This window comes from Lactuca saligna, chromosome 4, assembly GCF_052625555.1.
Source record: "Lactuca saligna cultivar CGN05327 chromosome 4, ASM5262555v1, whole genome shotgun sequence".
Classification (NCBI taxonomy): domain Eukaryota; kingdom Viridiplantae; phylum Streptophyta; class Magnoliopsida; order Asterales; family Asteraceae; genus Lactuca; species Lactuca saligna.
The window spans coordinates 338,780,999-338,801,825 of record NC_136420.1 but is presented as its reverse complement, the minus strand read 5'-3'; the positions used below and the strand labels follow the sequence as shown (position 1 = coordinate 338,801,825).

The window sequence follows — 20,827 nt, the reverse complement described above, 5'->3', positions numbered from 1 at the left end:
GCATCACACCCCACTACATTTGATAGTGCCAAGCGTTTGGCACAGCGGCTCATAGACCATGGGGTTCGTACCCCGGCCGCAACAACTACCTTGGCCATCTCAGAAACTGCAAGAGCTGCTGATTCCAAGCGGAAGTTTTGGGATGACAAGAAGAAGGCTAAGGCTGCCAAGAAGAGGCAAGTCGTGGCAATACATGCTGTGATAGCACCTGCCGCTACTGCTCCGGTGAAGCAGTACTCTGGAAGTTTGCCTAAGTGCAACAAGTGAAACTTCCATCACGTCGGCGCCTTCCGGGTGATGCAGTGTCTGAACTGCAACGGGAAGGGGCACACAACCCGTTTCTTTAAAGCTTTGGCGAAACCAATCAACCAAGCCCCCGGTGCTGGAGTGGGCCAAACTTTCTACGGATGTGGCGAGGTAGGCCACTTCAATAAAAACTGCCCAAAGGCAGGGTTTGCCGGTGGAGCGGCAAGAGTTCTGGCCATAGGCCATGAGGAAGCGGTTGCCGACCCCACAGTGGTCACTGGTACATTCCTCCTCGATAACTCTTATGCATGCATTCTATTTGATAGTGGAGCGGAGAGGAGTTTCGTGAACCGGAAATTTGCTCACTTACTTAAGTAAACATCATGAGCACTTAATGAACCGTTCACTGTGGAAATGGCTAATGGAAAGACAGAGAGCACTAGTAGTATATTCATAGGGTGTACCCTAACTTTAGATAAGCATTCATTTTCTATCGATCTTATGTCGGTTTCAATTAAAAGCTTCGACATCATTATTGGCATGGATTGGCTGAGTCTTCATCGTGCCGATATCATGTGTTACGAAAAGGTTGTTCGCCTTAATCTGTTGTCTAGAAAAACCTTAGTAGTTTATGGCGACAAACCCGGCACGAACCTTCGTATCATATCGAGCATTCAAGCTCAAAAATTTTTGCGAAAGGAATGTACAACATTCCTTGCTCATGTGGTTGATGTGAGCCAAGAAGCGAAGGACATTCAAAACATTCCAGTAGTACGCAACTTTCCCGACATCTTTCCAGAAGAACTCCCAGGATTACCTCCACAACGTCAAGTCGACTTCCGAATCGACTTAGTTCCAGGGGCTACCCTAGTAGCCAAATCACCCTATCGTCTAGCACATGCAGAGATGCAAGAACTGTCTGGTCAACTTAACGAACTGCTCAGAAAGGGCTTTATAAGACCAAGCTTCTCACCCTGGGGAGCTCCAATCTTGTTTGTCAAGAAGAAAGACGGATCATTTCGCATGTGCATCGACTACAGGGAGCTCAACAAGCTGACGGTCAAAAATCGTTATCCGTTGCCTCGGATCGACGACTTATTTGATCAACTTCAAGGGGAGAACTTGTTTTCAAAAATTGACTTAAAATCCGGATATCACCAATTACGAGTGCTAGGGGAGGATGTTCCAAAGACAGCCTTCCGAACTCATCATAGGCACTATGAATTCGTAGTGATGCCGTTCGGATTAACAAACGCGCCCGCAGTATTCATGGACTTAATGAATCGGGTGTGTCGCCCTTACTTGAATCAGTTCATCATCGTTTTCATTGATGACATACTTATCTACTCTCGTAGTAAGGAAGAGCATAGTCAACATTTGCGACAAGTCCTTGAAACATTACGTTCGGAGAAGCTCGATGCGAAGTTCTCGAAATGCGAATTTTGGATTCGACGAGTCGAATTCTTAGGGCACGTGGTTAGCGAAGAGGGAATACACGTGAACCCTTCCAAAATCAAAGCCATTGAGAACTGGTCAGCACCGAAGACGCCTACGGAAATTCGTCAATTTCTAGGCCTCGCTGGCTACTATCGTAGGTTCATTCAGAACTTCTCCCGCATAGCGAAGCCTCTTACAACACTGACCCAGAAAGGCGTGGCCTTTGACTGGGAAGAGAAGCAGGAGAGATCGTTCCAAACGCTCAAACGAGCCTTGTGCACCGCACCAATACTATCCCTTCCAGTGGGAATAGAAGACTATGTAGTCTATTACGATGCATCAAATCAAGGGCTCGAATGTGTTCTGATGCAGCGGGGAAAGGTCATCGTCTATGCCTCGAGATAGCTAAAGACACATGAGGTCAACTACACAACCCACAATCTTGAGCTAGGAGCAGTTGTGTTTGCTCTGAAGATATGGAGACATTACCTCTACGGTACGAAGAGCACTATCTTTACAGACCACAAAAGTCGGAAACATATTTTCGACCAGAAGGAGCTCAACATGAGACAACGACGGTGGGTCGAGCTACTCAGTGACTACAGATGCGAAATTCATTATCATCCGAATAAAGCCAATGTAGTAGCTGACGCCCTAAGTTGGAAAGAATATTCTGGGCGTAGAGTCAAATCATTGACTATGACTATCCATTTACACTTGTCCACCCAAATTAAGGCAACTCAGCTTGACGCTTTGAAGCCTGAAAATGTGGCGGGTGAATCCCTAAGAGGGATGGATAAGAACTTTGAGGTTAAGGGTGGCAGAGCTTATTCATGGACCGGATCTGGACCCCGAACCTAGGTGGTTTCAGAGACTTGGTCATGAACGAGGTGCACCCAGGATCAGATAAGATGTATCTGGATCTCAAAAAGTTATACTAGTGGCCTAACATGAAAGCAGAGATCGCTACCTTTGTGAGTAAATGCCTTACTTGTGCCAAGGTCAAGGTCGAATACCAGAAACCCTCCAGCCTTCTACAACAGCCAGAGATACCGCAATGCAAGTGGGAGCGGATAACTATGCATTTCATAACCAAGTTGTCCAAGACGACGGGTAGACTTGATTCCATATGGGTCATCATCGATAGACTAACCAAGTTTGCACACTTCCTGCCGATCAAAGAAACAGACAAGATGGAGAAGCTTACAAGGACTTACATTAAGGAGATTGTAAGACTGCACGGTGTATGTGACAACCCAAAATTTCCATTGTACGAACATTATCTATTCAATAGAAGCTAGTCCAGTTTCTGGAAATTTCAGACTTGTCCGAACAAGTTTGTGTACATTAGGGTTTACGTTTCTGGACGTATCAGGAGAGTGGATGCTCCTGAAATTGTGAAACTTGAACATTTTAAGTTTCACAATGTTATAGTCCGACTTCCGGAATAAAAATATTTTCTGTCAAAATATTCCAGGACTATAAATAGATTTCTGAATTTAATTAATTCATTATTCACAATTCCAACTAGAGAAAAGCCAATTCTCTCTGACGGATCTTCGGGTTTTCATCTCGGATTGTGAGTCTACTTTCCTAAACGTGTTTTAATACTTGTTATATGCTTTATAACATCAATTACATGTCCAAAATACAAGATCCGTGAGTTTACCGCCCAAGAACGTTCTTGGGGAGTAAACTCCAAAATGGAACTTTAAGGCTTCCTAGCCCCATTCCCTCGATAGACAACGTGTAAAGGACCTTGTGTATGATCTTTAGAGACTAGAAAGCATCCAAAATCAACAAGTTAGATGAGTTTACGGCCAAGGAACTTCTTGGGCCGTAAACCCCTTTTTAAGGGACATAAATGCCCTAACTTTCCTCCTTGAGCCTAAGGACTTTAACCACTAATACTTGTGCTTATTTTGGACTTCAAAACACTTCAAAATGATAGAATTATAGGAGTTTACGGCCAAGGAAGGATCTTGGGCCGTAAACCCCTTTTCTAAGGGTGAAATGCACCACAAACACCCCTAAGGCCTTAAGACAATTTACCTTGAACACATGGGACTTGAATGGGGATCAAAGGACTTCATAATCACTCCTTAAAAGGAGTTTACGGCCAAGGAACATATCTTGGGCCGTAAACTCCAAGTGATGACCTAAATGTGTGCATCTTGTCCCATTAGCCTTAGATAAAATCATGGAAGCCATCCTTGATGTGCAAGTACCTCAAATGAATTAAAAGCCATCACCCATAGGAGTTTACGGCCGTAAACTCTAGGGTATATGGACTATAGGCTGTAAACTCCCCTATGGAGCATTCTAGGACCTTAAACTACTTCATGTATTATTCCAACAAAGCTAGAAGTGTTCTTGGATCAAGATAACACTTTAAAACACCCAAAACCACCATATGAGGAGTTCACGGCCATAAACCCATGAGTTTACGGCTGTAAACTCCAAAGGGTGGGGTTTGTTGGGTGGTGAACTCTTATGCAAGGCCATTTGATATTTCAAACCCTTTTGCCTTGTCCCGTATCAACTTAGATGCAACCATTAGGACCTACAACACTTATACAAAGTGTATACATGTTCCTAATTGTGTTAACTTACTATGTTAAGTTATTATGTGGCTAATTAGTTATATATATGCTTATTATATGATAACTAGGCTCGAACATGTGAACAAGTCTCCGTTTGACACTTAGCACGGTACCCGATACATCAATTCAATCTACTCACCACAAGTGAGTTTATACCCCTTTAATCAACCTTTGAAATACTTTTAAATGTTTTAAATACTTTATGGGGGGGAATACAAGTCAAATACTTATAGTTATTACATCAATCACATGTGATTGCATTAATCACATGTGATTAATAACTAGAAAACCAATGATTTTATCACTGTTCAACTGTTTATCAAACTGTTTCACTTCAAATGTTTTACAAACTCTTTTTACTTATCAAATGCTTTTATTAAACTTTGCTTTATTTCTTATAAATTGCATGCCCATATATGTATATATATATATATAAGAAATGTTTAAAGGGCTTAGGAAGGCCATCCGCCCTATTTCCTTTTCGTGCACTGAGATGTGGTCTGGTGGGATTTCGGGTGACCATCCGAAGGTCGTTTCAATATTAGTTATATATCATATATACATGTATAGACATAAAAGTACTTCCATATTCATATTTATCAGTACATCAATAGTTAGTTACCATCGGGGTAACACAATACATATACATATACTAGAAACAATACATATACAATGATGCTAGAAACAATACATATACATATACATATACATATACTAGAAACAATACATATACAATGATGCTAGAAACAATACATATACATATACTAGAAACAATACATATACAATGATGCTAGAAACAATACATATACATATACTAGAAACACTACATATACAATGATGCTAGAAACAATACATATACAATGATGCTAGAAACAATACATATAAAACTATACTAGAACGAGAAACAATACATATACATGAATACTTTATTATTGTGATTTAAATCGGAGCATGACTTAACTGTCATGGCTCGAGTTGTAGCCAGAATTCTCTTGAAGGGAGAGCGTGAGTTTGCGTATAGATCTATACTGGATTGACAATCCTACACCTTGCTGCTAGCTACAGCCGGACCTGCAGGTCTGCGGGTGCCAAACGTCATTCCGTTATTACGACCATTCATTTGTCGTTGTTACTAGTCGATAGTATGGTGCAATTTATCACGTAATGCCTTAATATAAATCTGGTTTAAGGTAGTTAGTACAACAGTAGTTCTTATAATACAAGGCTACAGTACTACAATAATTTACCCATTACATATTTTTAGTGATAACCTCACAATAACGTTTATGTACAAACTATATTTTGTTAAATGATAGTTACATTTGGGAAATTACACACCTTTACATCAAACGAGCATACAAAATAGTTAAGCCTTGGTAGAAGGCTACTTTAATAGAAAATATAGGTTTTTCTGAGAGATTCAAACTTTTACAAACAATTGCAAATCTTTACATACATTTTACAAACTTATACTTTATACATGTTCAAACATTTTTGGATGACAAATACCGACACTAAAATACTTATGAACTCACCGGCTTAATGCTGATAAACTCTTTCAAAATAACTTGTATTCTCAGGTCATCAGTAGACATGTACCGAGGCCAGCTTTTGAGAAGATGGAGCGCATTCAAGACTCATCTTATTATTTTGATATACGTTATTTTTGGTGTCTATAATGTACAGAACACACTTGTATTAAAATTATATATTTAATGCAATGGATGATGTTGTTTCCTTATTTACATTTACTGTGTTGTGATACTTACATGACGTCCTCCGCCCCAGAACGTTTCCGCCGTTCTTGGTTTTGGGGTATGACAGATTGGTATCAGAGCATTGTTTATAGTGAATCAAGTGTATCAACCCATAAAAGATATACTAAACTATAAACCCATTTGGGATTAAAACACTCTGACCAAGAGTCTATACTTAAAATACTAAAATATTTAATTAAGTATACTAGTCTACATTAATACTAAAACCAGTGTCACAACGACAAGAACAAAAGTATTACGATTGTTAAATATCACAGGTAAGCTCGGGGATATATGGTCAGTCCTGGGAATGGCATACCCTGATCAACTATGCTGGTCCGAGGAGTGATTAGCATATGCCCTAGAATGGTTGTGATGTGTTAACAAGTCTAAAAAATTACCAACAATACCACAAGAAGATTCAATAGAACCTAAACTTAAAATACTATAGGTGTATTTTGTACTACCAACTACTTGTATACTATATCTTTATACCTCTCTTCTCGCGTAGATCTAAATGGTTGGATTCCATCACGGCGACCCGTACTTTCCAAATGAAGGCAACGCAGGATGGCTCGAAGCAGAGTCTGACGATGAACACCCAATCCCGTTGGATGATCATCAAGCTGAAGGCTTCTCAAATGGATCAGACTCTGAGCCTGAAGTCAACAACCTACCTCCAGTAGGTCAAGCCCCGAACAACAACCCTCGACCAGCTTTTCTAGGTCCCACTCCCTTGTGGGTAGATAACTTGAATCGTTGGAGTGACGAACAGGGTCAACCCTTACCATACTTTGGGGACCAAACCTTTTACAACGTCAGCGATGGCGGCTCTGCTGACCGAGTTCTACCTGTCCTTATCCGTAGAATAGCTCGTAATGTCGAGCAAGGTCGAGAAGCCATCGACCGGGTCGTGGAGATTGATGCCAACTCTGGTGTCAACACAATCTGCATTCGCCGTCTCGAAGAAGATATGGAACGGACTCGAAGAACCAATGAAACTCTGCAGCAACGTCTGGTTGCCTCTCAAGCTGAAGTCATGGAACTTCGAGCTCGTCAAAGGGCTCATGAACGACACCTTCAAGAGGTGGTACGTCAAATGAGAGACCTCAGGGTTCTCCCGAGGAATACTCATCGCCGTTAGATGATGTCTAGTACATCATTATCTTTTGGGTTAAGGATTAGCCTTTTAACATCTGTGCTCTAAGTAGCACTTATCTGTAAAATATTCCTAACTTTCAGTACTCTAATTAGGAATCTAAGAACTGTCAAACTTTCTGTATGGTATGATGTAAGACCTACTGTTAGGTCAATTTTCATTGAACTCGTTACATCAGTAATACCAGTATTATTGACAACTACCTACTCTGTGGGATGAATCTTTACATTTGGGTTTTCCTACACATCCTTCTGGTTATGAACACAAACACTCATTCAATTGTTGGGCTATGGTTAGTTAGTCCATGTGTCATTCGCACATTACTTACAAATTGATTCTTACCACTTTTCTCATCTTTATAAACTTATAGTTGAAAGATGCCTCCTCGCAAATCTACCCGGAATAACCCTACACCTCCACCACCTCCGGTCATTGATACAGCAGCCCTAAATGCTGTCGTAGCTGCAGCAGTGGCAACTGCCATGGCACAGTATCACTCTACTGATGCCAGCAGAGGTGGAACCCCGGTTAACTCCATTCCAGTTGAAACTCTTGTGCGCTCGAGAGAGTGCTCTTACAAGGATTTCACCAACTGTAAGCCGAAACCCTTCCATGGGACTGGCGGAGTCATTGCTCTCTCGCAATGGTTCGAGAAGACTGAATCAGTCTTCGAAATTTTTTCTTGCCCTGCTGCGAGCAAATTTCCACCGTTCTTGGTTTTAGGGTGTGACAGTGTACCCTTATCCATTATCTCAGACAGAGATAGTAGATTAACTTCGAGGTTCAGGCAGTCACTACAAAGTTCCTTAGGAACTAGGTTGGACATGAGTACAGCCTATCATCCACAGACCGACGGGCAAAGTGAGAGATCTATCCAAACCTTGGAAGATATGTTGCGAGCCTATATGATCGACTTTGGGAAGGCATGGGATACTCATTTACCCCTTGTCGAATTTTCCTATAACAACAGTTATCACACGAGCATAAAGGCTGCTCCATTTGAGGCCCTCTATGGCCGAAAGTGCAGATCCCCTATGTGTTGGGTTGAGGTGGGTGATACCCAGTTAGCTAAAGGACGAGTTCCTGAAAGCACTCTCACAGGTCCGGAAATCATACGGGAAACAAAGAGGAATATCGTTCAGATCCGTGAACGATTGAAAGCCTCCAGAGACCGACAGAAAAGCTACGCTGATAAACGTAGGAAACCGTTGGAATTTCAGGTGGGCGACCGCGTTCTATTGAAGGCCTCACCCTGGAAGGGGTTAAATATGCTTCGGAAAGCATGGAAAGCTAAATCCAAGGTACATTGGGCCTTTCGAGATTCTCGCAAGAATCGGCCCCGTAGCATACAAACTTAATCTACCCGACAAACTTCGTAACGTACATTCTACATTCCACGTCTCTACCTTGAAAAAGTGTCTGCCCGACGAGACACTTATAATCCCACTCGACGAGATTGAGATCAATGAGAGCCTCAATTTCGTGGAAGAACCAGTAGAGGTCATGGACCGAGAAGTCAAGCAGACGAAGCAAAGTCGTATCCCGATTGTGAAGGTTCGCTGGAACGCCAAGCGAGGACCGAAAATCACTTGGGAGCGTGAGGATCAGATGAAACCGAAATATCCTCATCTTTTCACTTAGTTATTTGTAGCTACTTTATTGTTTAGACTTTAATTTCGGGACGAAATTCCCTTTAACAGGGGGATGATGTGACAATCCGAAATTTCCATTTGGTCAAACCCTAAAAGTCAACCCCTTCTTATCATAAGTTAATGTAATTATTTCTTATTTTTAAGAAATTTAATGTTTGTTTGATTATTTTAATATTATTTTTAAATGAAGGAGTGAAAGAAAGTGTCGTCTCGGGTTTTGATTTTTAGAAACCGCAAACACCACGTTCTTAGAATTTCCCGGCCAAACTATTACGTTTGGGTTGAAAAATCCCCCAAAAATCATGAACTCATACCTATGTATGAGTTTACTCCCCAAGACTAGCTATTATGTGTTTACTCCCCAAGATCCCAAAAGAGTAAACTCCAAAAATATCCTTTCAAGTATCATCCTAGTTTTTCTTCTAGATCAACAAACTTGCAAGTGTTATAACCATTTCAAGTTAGTAAAACACTTAATCTAGTGTTTGTACATCTATTCATCCATTCATTTATGTATTTTGTCAAGATTTCCAAAAACACCAAGAACACACACTAAGTGTTCTTGGACTTTTAGCTCAAATCAAGCCTCCTAATAGTATGTACTTCCATCCTTGAGTCTTCTTTAACTATTATTACATGTAAACATCAAGGAAATATGCCAATAACACAAGGCTTGGGGTGTTCACGGTCCAAGAAGGTTCTTGGGCCGTAAACACCAAAGATGGCACCAAAGTGTGCCTAAGTCTTTATCTAAGCCCTAGTTTGATGTTTAAGCTTTCCTTTGACACGCTTAAACCTTTCATGGATGTGAATAAGCCTTGAAAATCACCAAAGATCACCATTTTTAGGTGTTTACGGTTTGGGGAGCTCCCAAAACCGTAAACACCCTAAAGTATGATTAAATGGGTCAAAATCCTTCCTTAGGCCTAAAGACTAACCTAGACAATTTCCTAATTGTGTTAAGGACTTGAAAACATGGAAATACCCTTTTCCATAAGGTTTTATGGTAGTAAACCGAAAGGGAAATGTCCATGAGGCCGTAAACTCCTCCAAGGAGTGTTTTTGTTGCCCTAGTCCCTTCCAAAGGCCAAACCATCAAGTATAAGTGCTTCAAAAGACATGTAGAACCTCAAAACAACCCATGGTTACTAGGAGTAGAGTTTACGACCGTAAACCCTTGAGCTTACTACCATAAACTCCATGCGTTAAGGTCATCAAAACCGTAAACTCCAAAGGAGTTTACTCTTGAACTCCAAACACCCTAGTTTTGCCCTACCAACACTTGGATGCAATCCTTGTGACCTTTAAAACTTGAAACCAAGTGTTTTCATGTTCTATAGTGTCCCAACTAAATTTATTAGTTACATTTTGGCTAATTAGTTATATATATGTTCATTATATGATAACTAGGCTCGTGCGTGTGTACAAGTCTTCATTTGTCACCTAGCACCGTATCCGACACTTCAATCCAATCCACTCACCTCAAGTGAGTTCATACTCCTTAAACAATGGTTCAAATGTTTTTAAATGATTTTATGGGGCAATACAAGTCAAATGCTTATAGTTATTACATCAATCACATGTGATTAATAACTACAAAATCAGTGATTTCCTTATTGTTCAAATTGTTTATCAAACTGTTTTACAAGTTCTAATACTTATTAAATACATTTGCCTAAACTACTGTTTTACTTATTATCAATTGCATGTCTATGTATGTATAGTTATATAGGAAATGTTTAAAGGACTTAGGAAGGCTATCCACCCTATTTCCTTTTCGCGCTTGAGATATGGTCTGGTGGGATATCGGGTACCCGTCCAAAAGCCGTTTAAATATTTGTTACATATCATGTGTACATATATAGTCATAAAGAATCTTCCAGTTCATTCGGTACCCTTGGGTAGCAAAGGTATACTTCCATGTCATACGTATGAGTTACATCACTAGTAAGTTACCATAGGGGTAGCACTGGAGGATACAAATACTATTACTAGCATAATGAAACATACAATGAGTTAGTTCATTCATGAGTCAGTTCGAGTAGTACTCACAGTACATTACTATACATGCTAGATAGAGAGAACATACATTACAACTAGTACACACAGTACATCACTATACATGCTAGATAGAGAGAACATACATTACAACTAGCACATGCAGAACATTTCAATACACACAGGCTAGACAGAGAAATATTTCACTTTCAGTTAGCACATTCATTACATATACATTTATGCAGTTATGTGAACCATTGAGCGGGTCATGGCACTTCCTGCCACGATCGTTCTTGTATCCCGAATCTCCTTAGTTGGGGAGCGTATGAGTTTGCGTATAGATCTATACTGGATTGACTATCCTACACCTTGTTGCTCGCTACAGTGGGACTTGCAAGTCTACGGGTGTCAAATGTCATTTCTTACGGCGTCTTACATCGTCGTTTTACTAGAGTCGGTAGCAGGATACAGGTCGATCACATGTTATTTGGAACACCTTTTGTTTTAAGGTAGTTAGTACCACGGTAGTCACTTATTACAAATACTACGGTACGATAATATTTTCCCATTACATTCACTTCGTGAATATTCACACGATGCACGATAATGTAGTAATTATATTTTTGGATAATGATAGTCAGAATTGGGAAAACACACACTCTAACAAGAGACACACGTACAGACACTAGACGCCTTGGTAGAAGGCTACAGTTAGTAGGAAACATAGGGTTTTCTAGGAGAGTTCAAACATTTTACAAAACATTGTACAAAACATCTTAAGGAACATTTTACATATGTTTTCATACAAACTCAGACATTAATATACTTATGAGCTCACCACCATTAAGCTGATACTCGCTTTCAAAATAAATTGTATTCTCAGGTCACCACTAGACAGGTACAGGTGTCAGGCTTTTGAGAAGATGGAGTTTTTTCAAGACTCATCTTTTATTTTGATATGTATATTTTTGGTGTCTATAACTTTGACAGAACACACATGTATGAAATTATATTATTAATGCAATGGATGATGTTGTTGCTTGTTTACTACTATTCATTGTTGTGATACTGTACATGACGTCCTCCGCCCCAGAATGTTTCCGCCATTCAAGGTTTTGGGGTGTGACAATTTCCAAATATAAGAACCATGATTCTCAATACCAAAAATGTAATCTTCAAAATGAAGTACTCACACTTCATAATCATCACGAAAGAGAGTTGGAACTCTAGTATTAGACCCAATACTGCTCGACAGATTGAACACAACGATATGAGAGTCTTCTTGTGCCATGATTTTAATGAAACTCAACAGTAGATCAAATCAATGAGTGAAATATGAAGTTCAAATCAAAATGAGTTTTCAATAAGGATTTCTAGATCAAATTGCAAATGTGGAAGATATCTAGAAAAATCAAAGATGACGAACAAAGAACTCGATGAACATAGGAAAATTCAACGATTTGAATTAAACTCAAAGTTTTCCTTCTCAGATACCACTTGTAGGATCGATTTACCAATTCAAAATGTTTGAAAACGTGATTGAATAAAAGAAAGGATAACAAAATAATGTAAATAGTTCTCTAATTTGATTTAGAGTAAGAAAGCTCGATTATAACTTTTGAGTGTAAGAACTTAAAAAATACTTACTCTACCTTCTAACTAACCTCCCTATTTATAGGTTACCAAAAAAAGGAGTCAGTTAGAGAATAATCATTAAGGTCAAGACACCTAGGCAATGCCAGGCTATATAACAGTTAAGCAAAAGGTCACTTCGAAACCTAAGGTGTTTACATTCCGAAACCTAACATACAATCAGAACATTACGTCAATGACTAAGATATTACAATAACAACTTTCCCAATAGACTCTAACACAACATACTATAAACTCTAAGACCTAACAATCTCCCCCTTTGTGTTGAGTCGCGAAATAAGTCTTCATGTACTCTCTGCAAAAATCTAAGGACCGCAACCAAGCAAAATAGTGTGAGTTATGATCCACCACTTTAGTGTACTGGACACAAGCTTAACTTCATTCTTTGAATTAGTTCTGCAAAGCTCAGCCTTTGAACGAATGTCATTCAAAGTTCCAGTCTTATAGCTATGTTTGTCTTGCATATGAAACATCTGATTTTGAGCCACTTGAAAAATTCACATCTTAAAAATATCAAGCCACTTAAAAATTCAGATATTAAAAGTTCAGATCCTGCTAAACAACCCTAAACATCTTAAACCTTTGATCATTACATAAATACATAAGATTTATAAGGTGATACTCAGTGTTATAAAAATGATAGGGAACTAACGGAAGATGGAATAGAAGCAAACAGTTTCAAAAAAAATCGATTTGAACCAGCGTCATAGAGTCAGTAAACAGTGTTTAAACTAGTGTATTGGACTTAGATTAGTCCTTTCACACAAACCCATTCTAATGCAGATTGAATAATGATCAACCATCAAGTTATCTCGTTCGAGCATCAAACATTGTCCTTCTGAAATTGAATGTTGTTTGAATGCCCACTTATTGTACCATGTGTGTGTATTCGATTTCTCCAAATTGAGTGTCGTCCCACAATCAACTCCTCCGAAACTGTTTTCTCCAAAAGAAAAACGAATTGTGTTCAATTTTTCTGAATTACCTATCTGATCTTCCTGACATTGCAATTTTTATATTCATGTGTCTCTTTGTTGGATTGCAATTTTTATATTCATGTGTTTATATTCCTATGTTCATGATTTTATTGGATTGCAATTTTTATATTCATGTGTTTTTATTTTTAAACGAAATGTGTCTCTTTGTTGGATTGCAATTTTTATATTCATGTGTTTATATTCCTATGTTCATGATTTTATTGTGTCTGTTGGATTGTAATTTTTATGGTCATGTGTCTATGTTCCATGATAATTTTTATATTCCTATATTCATATTATAATTGATGCATGTCTATGTTCCTATGTTCATAATTTTATTACTGAAACCATTTGTTAGACAGGTTCAATTGATTTTTAAAACACTGATATTTTTGTAAATTTATTAAACTATTATGATGAGGGCATGATTGTGTTTTTGCATCTCTTTCAAAATAAAAACACAGCTGAAGCAATCCCGAATTACACTTTCGATCAATGACGATTTAGTATCATTCGCTTTACAGCATCACCAATCTTAGCTCTTAGCGTTCTGGATTGTAAGACGTAAGGTGCTTATTCTCCTATCAAACAACTTCAATTTTTGGGTTTTATCTTTCAAAATGGATATGTGCAACATGAGCATAAGTTTTAAGATTTTAGAGTTTTATCTTTCAAATCGTAAGCTTGTAAACCATATGTAGCACAAGTCCCGTATGAATATGATTTGTATAAATTGTGATAAGTAAATGAATTTTAGGGTTCAAATGTTGGGATTTCAGATTCAGGGCCATGTGTGAGCTGGTAAACCAAACGTGATAATATACTCCGATAAGGATCATTCCGTCTTTTCTCTTTTAGATAAGATAGACACCTTTCTACCTCCGACTTCACCTCTACATACAACTCATGTGCCTTGTCCTTGTTCCTTAGCTCCTGCTGTCTCCCTGCAAACCAACGACCATTCGGAAAAGATAATGTAAATAATTTCCTTATAAACATAACATAACATCACATACCTTGTGTTTCAATTGGGTTTCCAAAAAGATAATAAAACCTCCCAGGTAGTTTGGGACGCATCACTGGAAAGTGTACATCTTGGTTTGCCACTTCACCTTCAACATTACTCCTGTATTAGTAGCATCAGTCATCAGTCATCACATTAAAGAATATATAGAATCATTTCAAAAAACAAACAAATAAAAAGTATGATAAAAATTTATGTATAGTTGGATACCTAAGCTGCACGGCCTCATCAGTTAATTCTTGTATAAATTGTCTGAGATATGGAATCTTCATTTGGTCCTCATAGTCAAAAATCAACTAAACAAACCAAATTCCCGTAAGTTGTGTTAAATAATAGAATATGTGAGGTGAGCAAATTCACCCAAAAAAATAAATAAATAAAATAAAATAAAATAAAAAAAAATAAGTCCACGTACTTCACCAATATCATCTTCTCCGACAACACCAAAAGGTATGATTTTGGCTCCAAACATAGCAGCCATCCTCACAAACTCAGACTGGTCTGGCCAGAATAATTGATACTCCTCACCCTGAAAAAGAAAAACCAGAAAACATAGACTTTATGGGTGCGTTTGGTTGTAGAAAATTTTCCAGTTTTGTAGGAAAATTTTCCAAGAAAAATGGAAATTTTGAAAACGCATTTGGTTCGTTCAGTTTTCCAAAATTTTCCAAAAAATAAAAATTTTCAGTTTTCCAAATTGTATGTAAATTAGAAAAGTGATTTTTACAGTTTTCCAAATTTCTAAGATGGAAAATGAAAACTCCTTCGGTTTCAACCAAACGCGTTTTCTAAAATTTTCATTGAAATTTGAAAATGAAACTCAACTCTATTTTCTGAAAAACATTTTCTTAGAAAATGAAAACAATTTTCTACAACCAAACGCACCCTATATTACTTAATAAAAATAAATAAAAGAATATTAGGGTGTGTTTACTTATGTAAAAATGAGCCGTTTTCCGGAAAAAAAAATTCCAAGAAAAATGAGAATTTTGAAAACGCGTTTAGTTCAACAATTTTTCTAAATTTTTCACCGAAAATGAAAATTTTCGGTTTTCCAAAATTACAAAGAACTTAGAAAATTTTGGAAAACCAATAATCATTGTTTTCCATATTTTACTAATTCCAAAAAATTTCAAAAATATAAGCACACACCCACCCCAACCCCACCCACCTCTACATACCCCCACCTACACCTATCCACTCCCACCCCCACAAGCACACACACCCCACACCCCACCACTTTCCCCACAAACACACACACACCACCACCACTACTGTAAATTCTGACCTACCATCACATCCACCACTACCCCGTCACCACCACCACCACCACTGCCGCCACAATCACCACCACCACCCGGTTACCACTGTCACACCTCCGCAACCACTACCACCCCACCACCATCATAACTTTCGCCATCATCGCCACCACCCCGCTGCCACTGCCGCCACCACCGCCTCCATCACCCTACCACCACTACCGTTTTCTAAAAATGAAAAGCAGTAGAAAAATACACATCTAAACATGTTTTCTAATTTTCTGAAAACCGAAAATGAAAAAGAAATAAGTTTGAACTAAACGCATTTTCTAAATTTTCCAATGAAAACGGAAAACCGTAATTAAACGCAGCCTTACCTTTCTGTGAAGGGCTTCGCGCATGCCACCTGGATAGAGGAGTATATGGGAGTTTGTTTTGAAGAGTTTAAAGAGGTTAGTTGGAGAGACAGGAACTGCTCCCATAAGCCTGTATGTATCATATTGTGATATATCAGGCAATCTCCCTCCTTGTTTCTGTTTCTTAAAAATCATTGGATGAGCTACCCCCCGCACAAGTATCCCTCTCTCAGAAAAAATGCGAGCAATTAAGGGAGCCAATTCAAGCCCTAGCATCATGTGGTACCCAACAAATAAAACCGGACCCTCATCTTTTGAAGGTATCCCTGAGAGCCCTCTAACTATCTTCCCATTTTCCAAAGTCGACAGCATCACAGGAGAGAAAGCTGCCTCCACAAATCTGCATGCATATCATAATTAAGGGAATATGCCAATACCATGTATATAGACTATAGTCAACTTGAGTTGAGGTACCTGTGTGATTCTCTTGCTTTCTGAAACTCGTAAGGGGTTGGTGGCAAGTAATCTAATACGTAATCAACATTTCTTGTACGACGATAAAAACTGGTGCCTTTTAGAGTAGTAACCAAGTCATGATCTTGTTCCTGTCAAATTTAGATATAGTTTAGCATTTATCCAAATATATATATATATATATATATATATATATATATATATATATATATATATATATATATATATATATATATATATATGTTGAGGGAGGATTGCTTTACTACCATAAAGAGCACGTGACCACTGTCCTCAAATATACGAATGTCAGATTTTGGTAGGAGACGATGAAGTCTTTGGCCTTCCTGCCGACTTGGTAACAACTGATCCTTACCACTGAAAAGATGTGAAAATTAATAAATAAATAAATAAGAAAGCAGGGAGCATTAGAGTTTTAAAAAATTGAAAATGAACCTGGAGAGAATAAGTGTCTGAGCTTTGACAGCATGGAGGCGTGAATTGGTGTATGAACAAGCTGAATCAAGCAACTTCAATTTCCATACAAGCGTCTCCACAGATAATACTTCAGCTAGGCCCTGTAACATCAACCAATCCATCAATCTTGTGACTTGTGAGCTTTTTACTTCACTTATAATACTCAAAATAAGGCTTAAGTCTAGGGGCAGGCTAGTTGTGGAAATAAGGCAAAAGCCAAAAACATAGTTTTAACCCATTTGTTATTATAGATGTACAGACTGTTTTTACATTCCAATTTTGGCTTGGACGTATTTCATCATAGTAAAGTCAAATTTCTTGTTTTTTGTTTCACAAACACAATTACACATGAATATAGCACAAAAAGAGCTGTTATCATTATCTAAAAATAACTAACACTTAGAGTTAATAATTATATATATATATATATATATATATATATATATATATATATATATATATATAATAAGAGGAAGACCGGCCAGATTCTGTTAAGTTTTATTTAAAGCTTACAGGAAGGTCAGAGAACATTGCTACAAGAGCCTCAGAGAGCCCTGTATCTCTTTGTTGTGTAGCCATGCCTGTAGGTAAAAGGAAAATAACTCATTTTTTTCACAATCTTTATCTTTTTAGGACCCTAAAAAAAACATATATAGCTTTCAAGAAATTACCTGTGATCAGATTAAGCATATCATGCAGGCTGGCACCAAGTTCCTTTGGCATGGCTTCTAACAAGGGTATCAATGGATGAAACTGTGACCCATTGAAACATGTAGCTGCAAAGGAGACAGACACTGTTAACTGCATATGTCAATGGTGGAAAAAAGAAATTTTTGATCAGTTGAAACACACACACACACACCTGAGTTGGCCAAAACTAAGAGAATATCAATCTCAGGATTGCGTGCAGCAACAGAAAGTGCAAGGCAAGCCCCAAAAGACTGGCCCACGAGATATATTGGCCTTTCAGGCGATTGGCAATGCTCGGACTTAACAGTGCTTTCAACCAGCTTCACTAGTTCTGAACCAAATCATGTTTTAGTTAGTACAAGGTATAGATTACAATATATGTCATGGATAACAAGCTTATATATGATGCATTTTCTATGTTAGGAGTTAGTACATACTAGAAGAGTGTTTGTATTATGTGTTAACAGGCCTCTGTCCCTGTAGAATGGCGAAAGTGCACATTCTATATATCCAACTCATGTACACTACACTGTTTGCTAATTGCTATATCTAAAAGTTATTAAGTAAATTAATGGAAAAAGACCTGGGAATGGTGTTCTATCTGTAGCAGGTATATGCAGGCACCATATATCAAACATCCTACATTTGTCAGGGAAGGAATAAAGCAAAAATTAGTCACTGCTTTGCATCCACCATTTATATATTTTATACGAAGGAACCTTTAACACATGTCATATTCAAATATATTTATGAATACTCTCTCTCTCGTGGTATTCAATTTTATTAGCAGCCCCTTCAATTTAGGGGACGGGGTCAGGGATAAATTCGTAATAACTAATAAGTTAACAGATGCCATAAGTACCACTTCCACTATCAAGCACCAGACCAAATCTGATATGATTAGGCCTTGGAAGACCATTACAATTAAGATGAAGAGATGAAGAGGCATTTTATACCAATTTAGTTAGGGATGGGATGAACAATACAAAAGTGGAGTGGGTGTGGAGGATGTATAATCGATCATTTGGATCGGATAAATCCGCAGGAGCAGGACTTACTCTCCAAGTCTTGGATGATGCAAAGAAAGGCCGAGTCCACTTCCACCAATACCTGTGAAGATATATAAGTAGTAAATTAAACTTTTGGCTGATCCATTCATATATTCATATAAAAATGTGTACCTGGTAAATAGAGGAGAAGAGGGGAGTTGGGCAATCGAGAGGAGGAGAAGGAGTCCAACGGAGAAAACCAACGAGGAGGTTCCCGTTGTGTATGTTTGGAGTGTTCCAAGTAAAGCAATTGATTGGTTTTGGTAGGAATGTTTAGAATTTGAGAATGTGAATGAGAAATAGACGCAGGCGGAGTGGTGAGTAAAGCTCTAATACTAATACTAGTATTAGGATTAGATTGAAACATAGCAGGAGATGCTGCGATGGTGGTGGTAGGCAATACAAGGAAAGGGGAGTAAAAAGAAAGGTTTCGAGTGGTGGCCATGGCCATGGGTAGTGTGTAGTGGAAACTGGAAACTGATGGTTGTTTATATAAATCGCAATTGCCCCCACTTAACCTTTTTTTATTGGTTTTCTTTTATTCATTTCTCGATTTACTTTTATCACCAAATTCAAACCCTTCTTATTTTTATATTTATATATCTTTTTTCAACTTTGGTGTACTAGTTTGGAAATTTGGTGGGTGGTGTAAGAATGAATATATATATATATATATATATATATATATATATATATATATATATATATATATATATATATATATATATACTAGGAACACAACCCTAATGAATTCATCGCTAAGCTATTTTTACATGATTTTAGGTAAAACTGGTGTTAAGAAAATGTGTGACATACTTATACTCTTGCTGAGAATATGAGTAATATAGCATTGTACTTTAAAAGTACAATGGTGTGAGGAAAGGAAAAAACAAGCAAAATGTTTATAATTAAGAATATGTTATGAATGTACACATCAAATAAATGAATGTGCTTTACTATATAATTTTGTGTTTTGGTTCACAAAATCAACTATTTTTACCCACTTCAGGTGTATGTATTGCAACAACTTTAAAATCATTAATGACAAAAAAAAGCATCCTTTTTAAACGGTTCTTTAGAGCTAGCAGATTAGCAATCAAAACCAACAATTAAGTAACTTTTCAAAGGTACAGACTCCCAAAATCAGCAAAATAATGGGCTTTAGTTCCAATTGCTTTAGCATTCTTATCGCTTATTAAGAGATCCGTTAGTTATACCAGACAATGGGCTTCAGTTCCAATCTAGCAGCCAGCCAAAGACTCCATTCATTAACATCTTGTATTGGATGCTTGATCAAAAGCTTTATCAACATTTTTGCTCCTTCACATATCATAATCATGCTCCCCTATCTTGTCCTGCAAAATATATCAAAATGAGTACCACTTTCTTTGCTATGGCACCTGCTTGTCCTAGAAGAACCAACTGCAAATTCACTGACAAACAACATAAGTTGCTATTTAAGTTGAATTAAGTTTTTAAAACGTAAAAATGGTATGATATTGATCAAATGAACTCATTCATATCAAATTAGTTTGATTTCTTTACAAAGATGCATATATATATATATATATATATATATATATATATATATATATATATGGTTTCAGGATTCCACACACAATGTGAATCCCAAATACACAAGACTGACCAGATTTATGCATCAAAATCATCACCAAATTGCTGAAAGCCACCTCTTTAAACTAATGATTCACAATGTGATGCTTGTCAATGTTAACGTTCATGAAGTCATTAGCAGCACAATATACAAACTCATCACATTAAATATAGAAAAAAGTGGGTAAGTATGCAAACCTCAGGTAACAAGACCAGACAGTCACCGTATCTAGAATAAGATCATACAGGATCATAAGTAGGTTCACCGGCTCCCTAAATTCCTCTACTCTTCAACCGAGCTACAACATATAATTACATGGCAAATAGGTTAAAAGCAAATAAAAAAATTATTTAGAGGTTAAACTTGATCCAATCAAAGTAAATGTTGTTAAAAGATTTAAGAGG

At 37.7% G+C, this 20,827-nt stretch overlaps 1 protein-coding gene across 2 annotated transcripts; it reads right to left on the bottom strand.

Moving 5' to 3' along the window:
• Positions 1-14,194: 14,194 nt before the first annotated feature.
• On the bottom strand, positions 14,195-19,278 carry LOC145044262 (phytyl ester synthase 2, chloroplastic-like). Of its 2 annotated transcripts, XM_078993143.1 has the most exons (14): positions 18,941-19,278; positions 18,818-18,869; positions 18,343-18,398; positions 17,932-18,090; positions 17,741-17,845; positions 17,583-17,650; positions 17,049-17,170; positions 16,862-16,970; positions 16,596-16,726; positions 16,143-16,521; positions 14,922-15,035; positions 14,717-14,802; positions 14,499-14,608; positions 14,195-14,426 (listed from the first exon to the last, which is right to left on the bottom strand). In XM_078993143.1, exons 1-14 carry the CDS (start codon positions 19,257-19,259, stop codon positions 14,236-14,238), a joined length of 2,001 nt encoding a protein of 666 aa, XP_078849269.1. In that variant the 5' UTR covers positions 19,260-19,278; the 3' UTR covers positions 14,195-14,235. The 2 variants fall into 2 exon arrangements, with proteins under 2 accessions (XP_078849269.1, XP_078849270.1); XM_078993144.1 differs by lacking the exons at positions 18,818-18,869; positions 18,941-19,278 and adding an exon at positions 18,716-18,814.
• Between the last annotated feature and the right edge of the window lie 1,549 nt (positions 19,279-20,827).

Bases quoted from the DNA above. Each gene is read 5' to 3' on its own strand.
- LOC145044262 (XM_078993143.1), bottom strand. From the start codon at position 19,259: ATGGCCATGGCCACCACTCGAAACCTTTCTTTTTACTCCCCTTTCCTT. The intron at 18,399-18,817 runs GTAAGTCCTGCT...TGACAAATGTAG, and splicing joins CATCATCCAAGACTTGGAGA to GATGTTTGATATATGGTGCC. The intron at 17,846-17,931 runs GTGTGTGTGTGT...TCTCCTTTGCAG, and splicing joins CTTAGTTTTGGCCAACTCAG to CTACATGTTTCAATGGGTCA.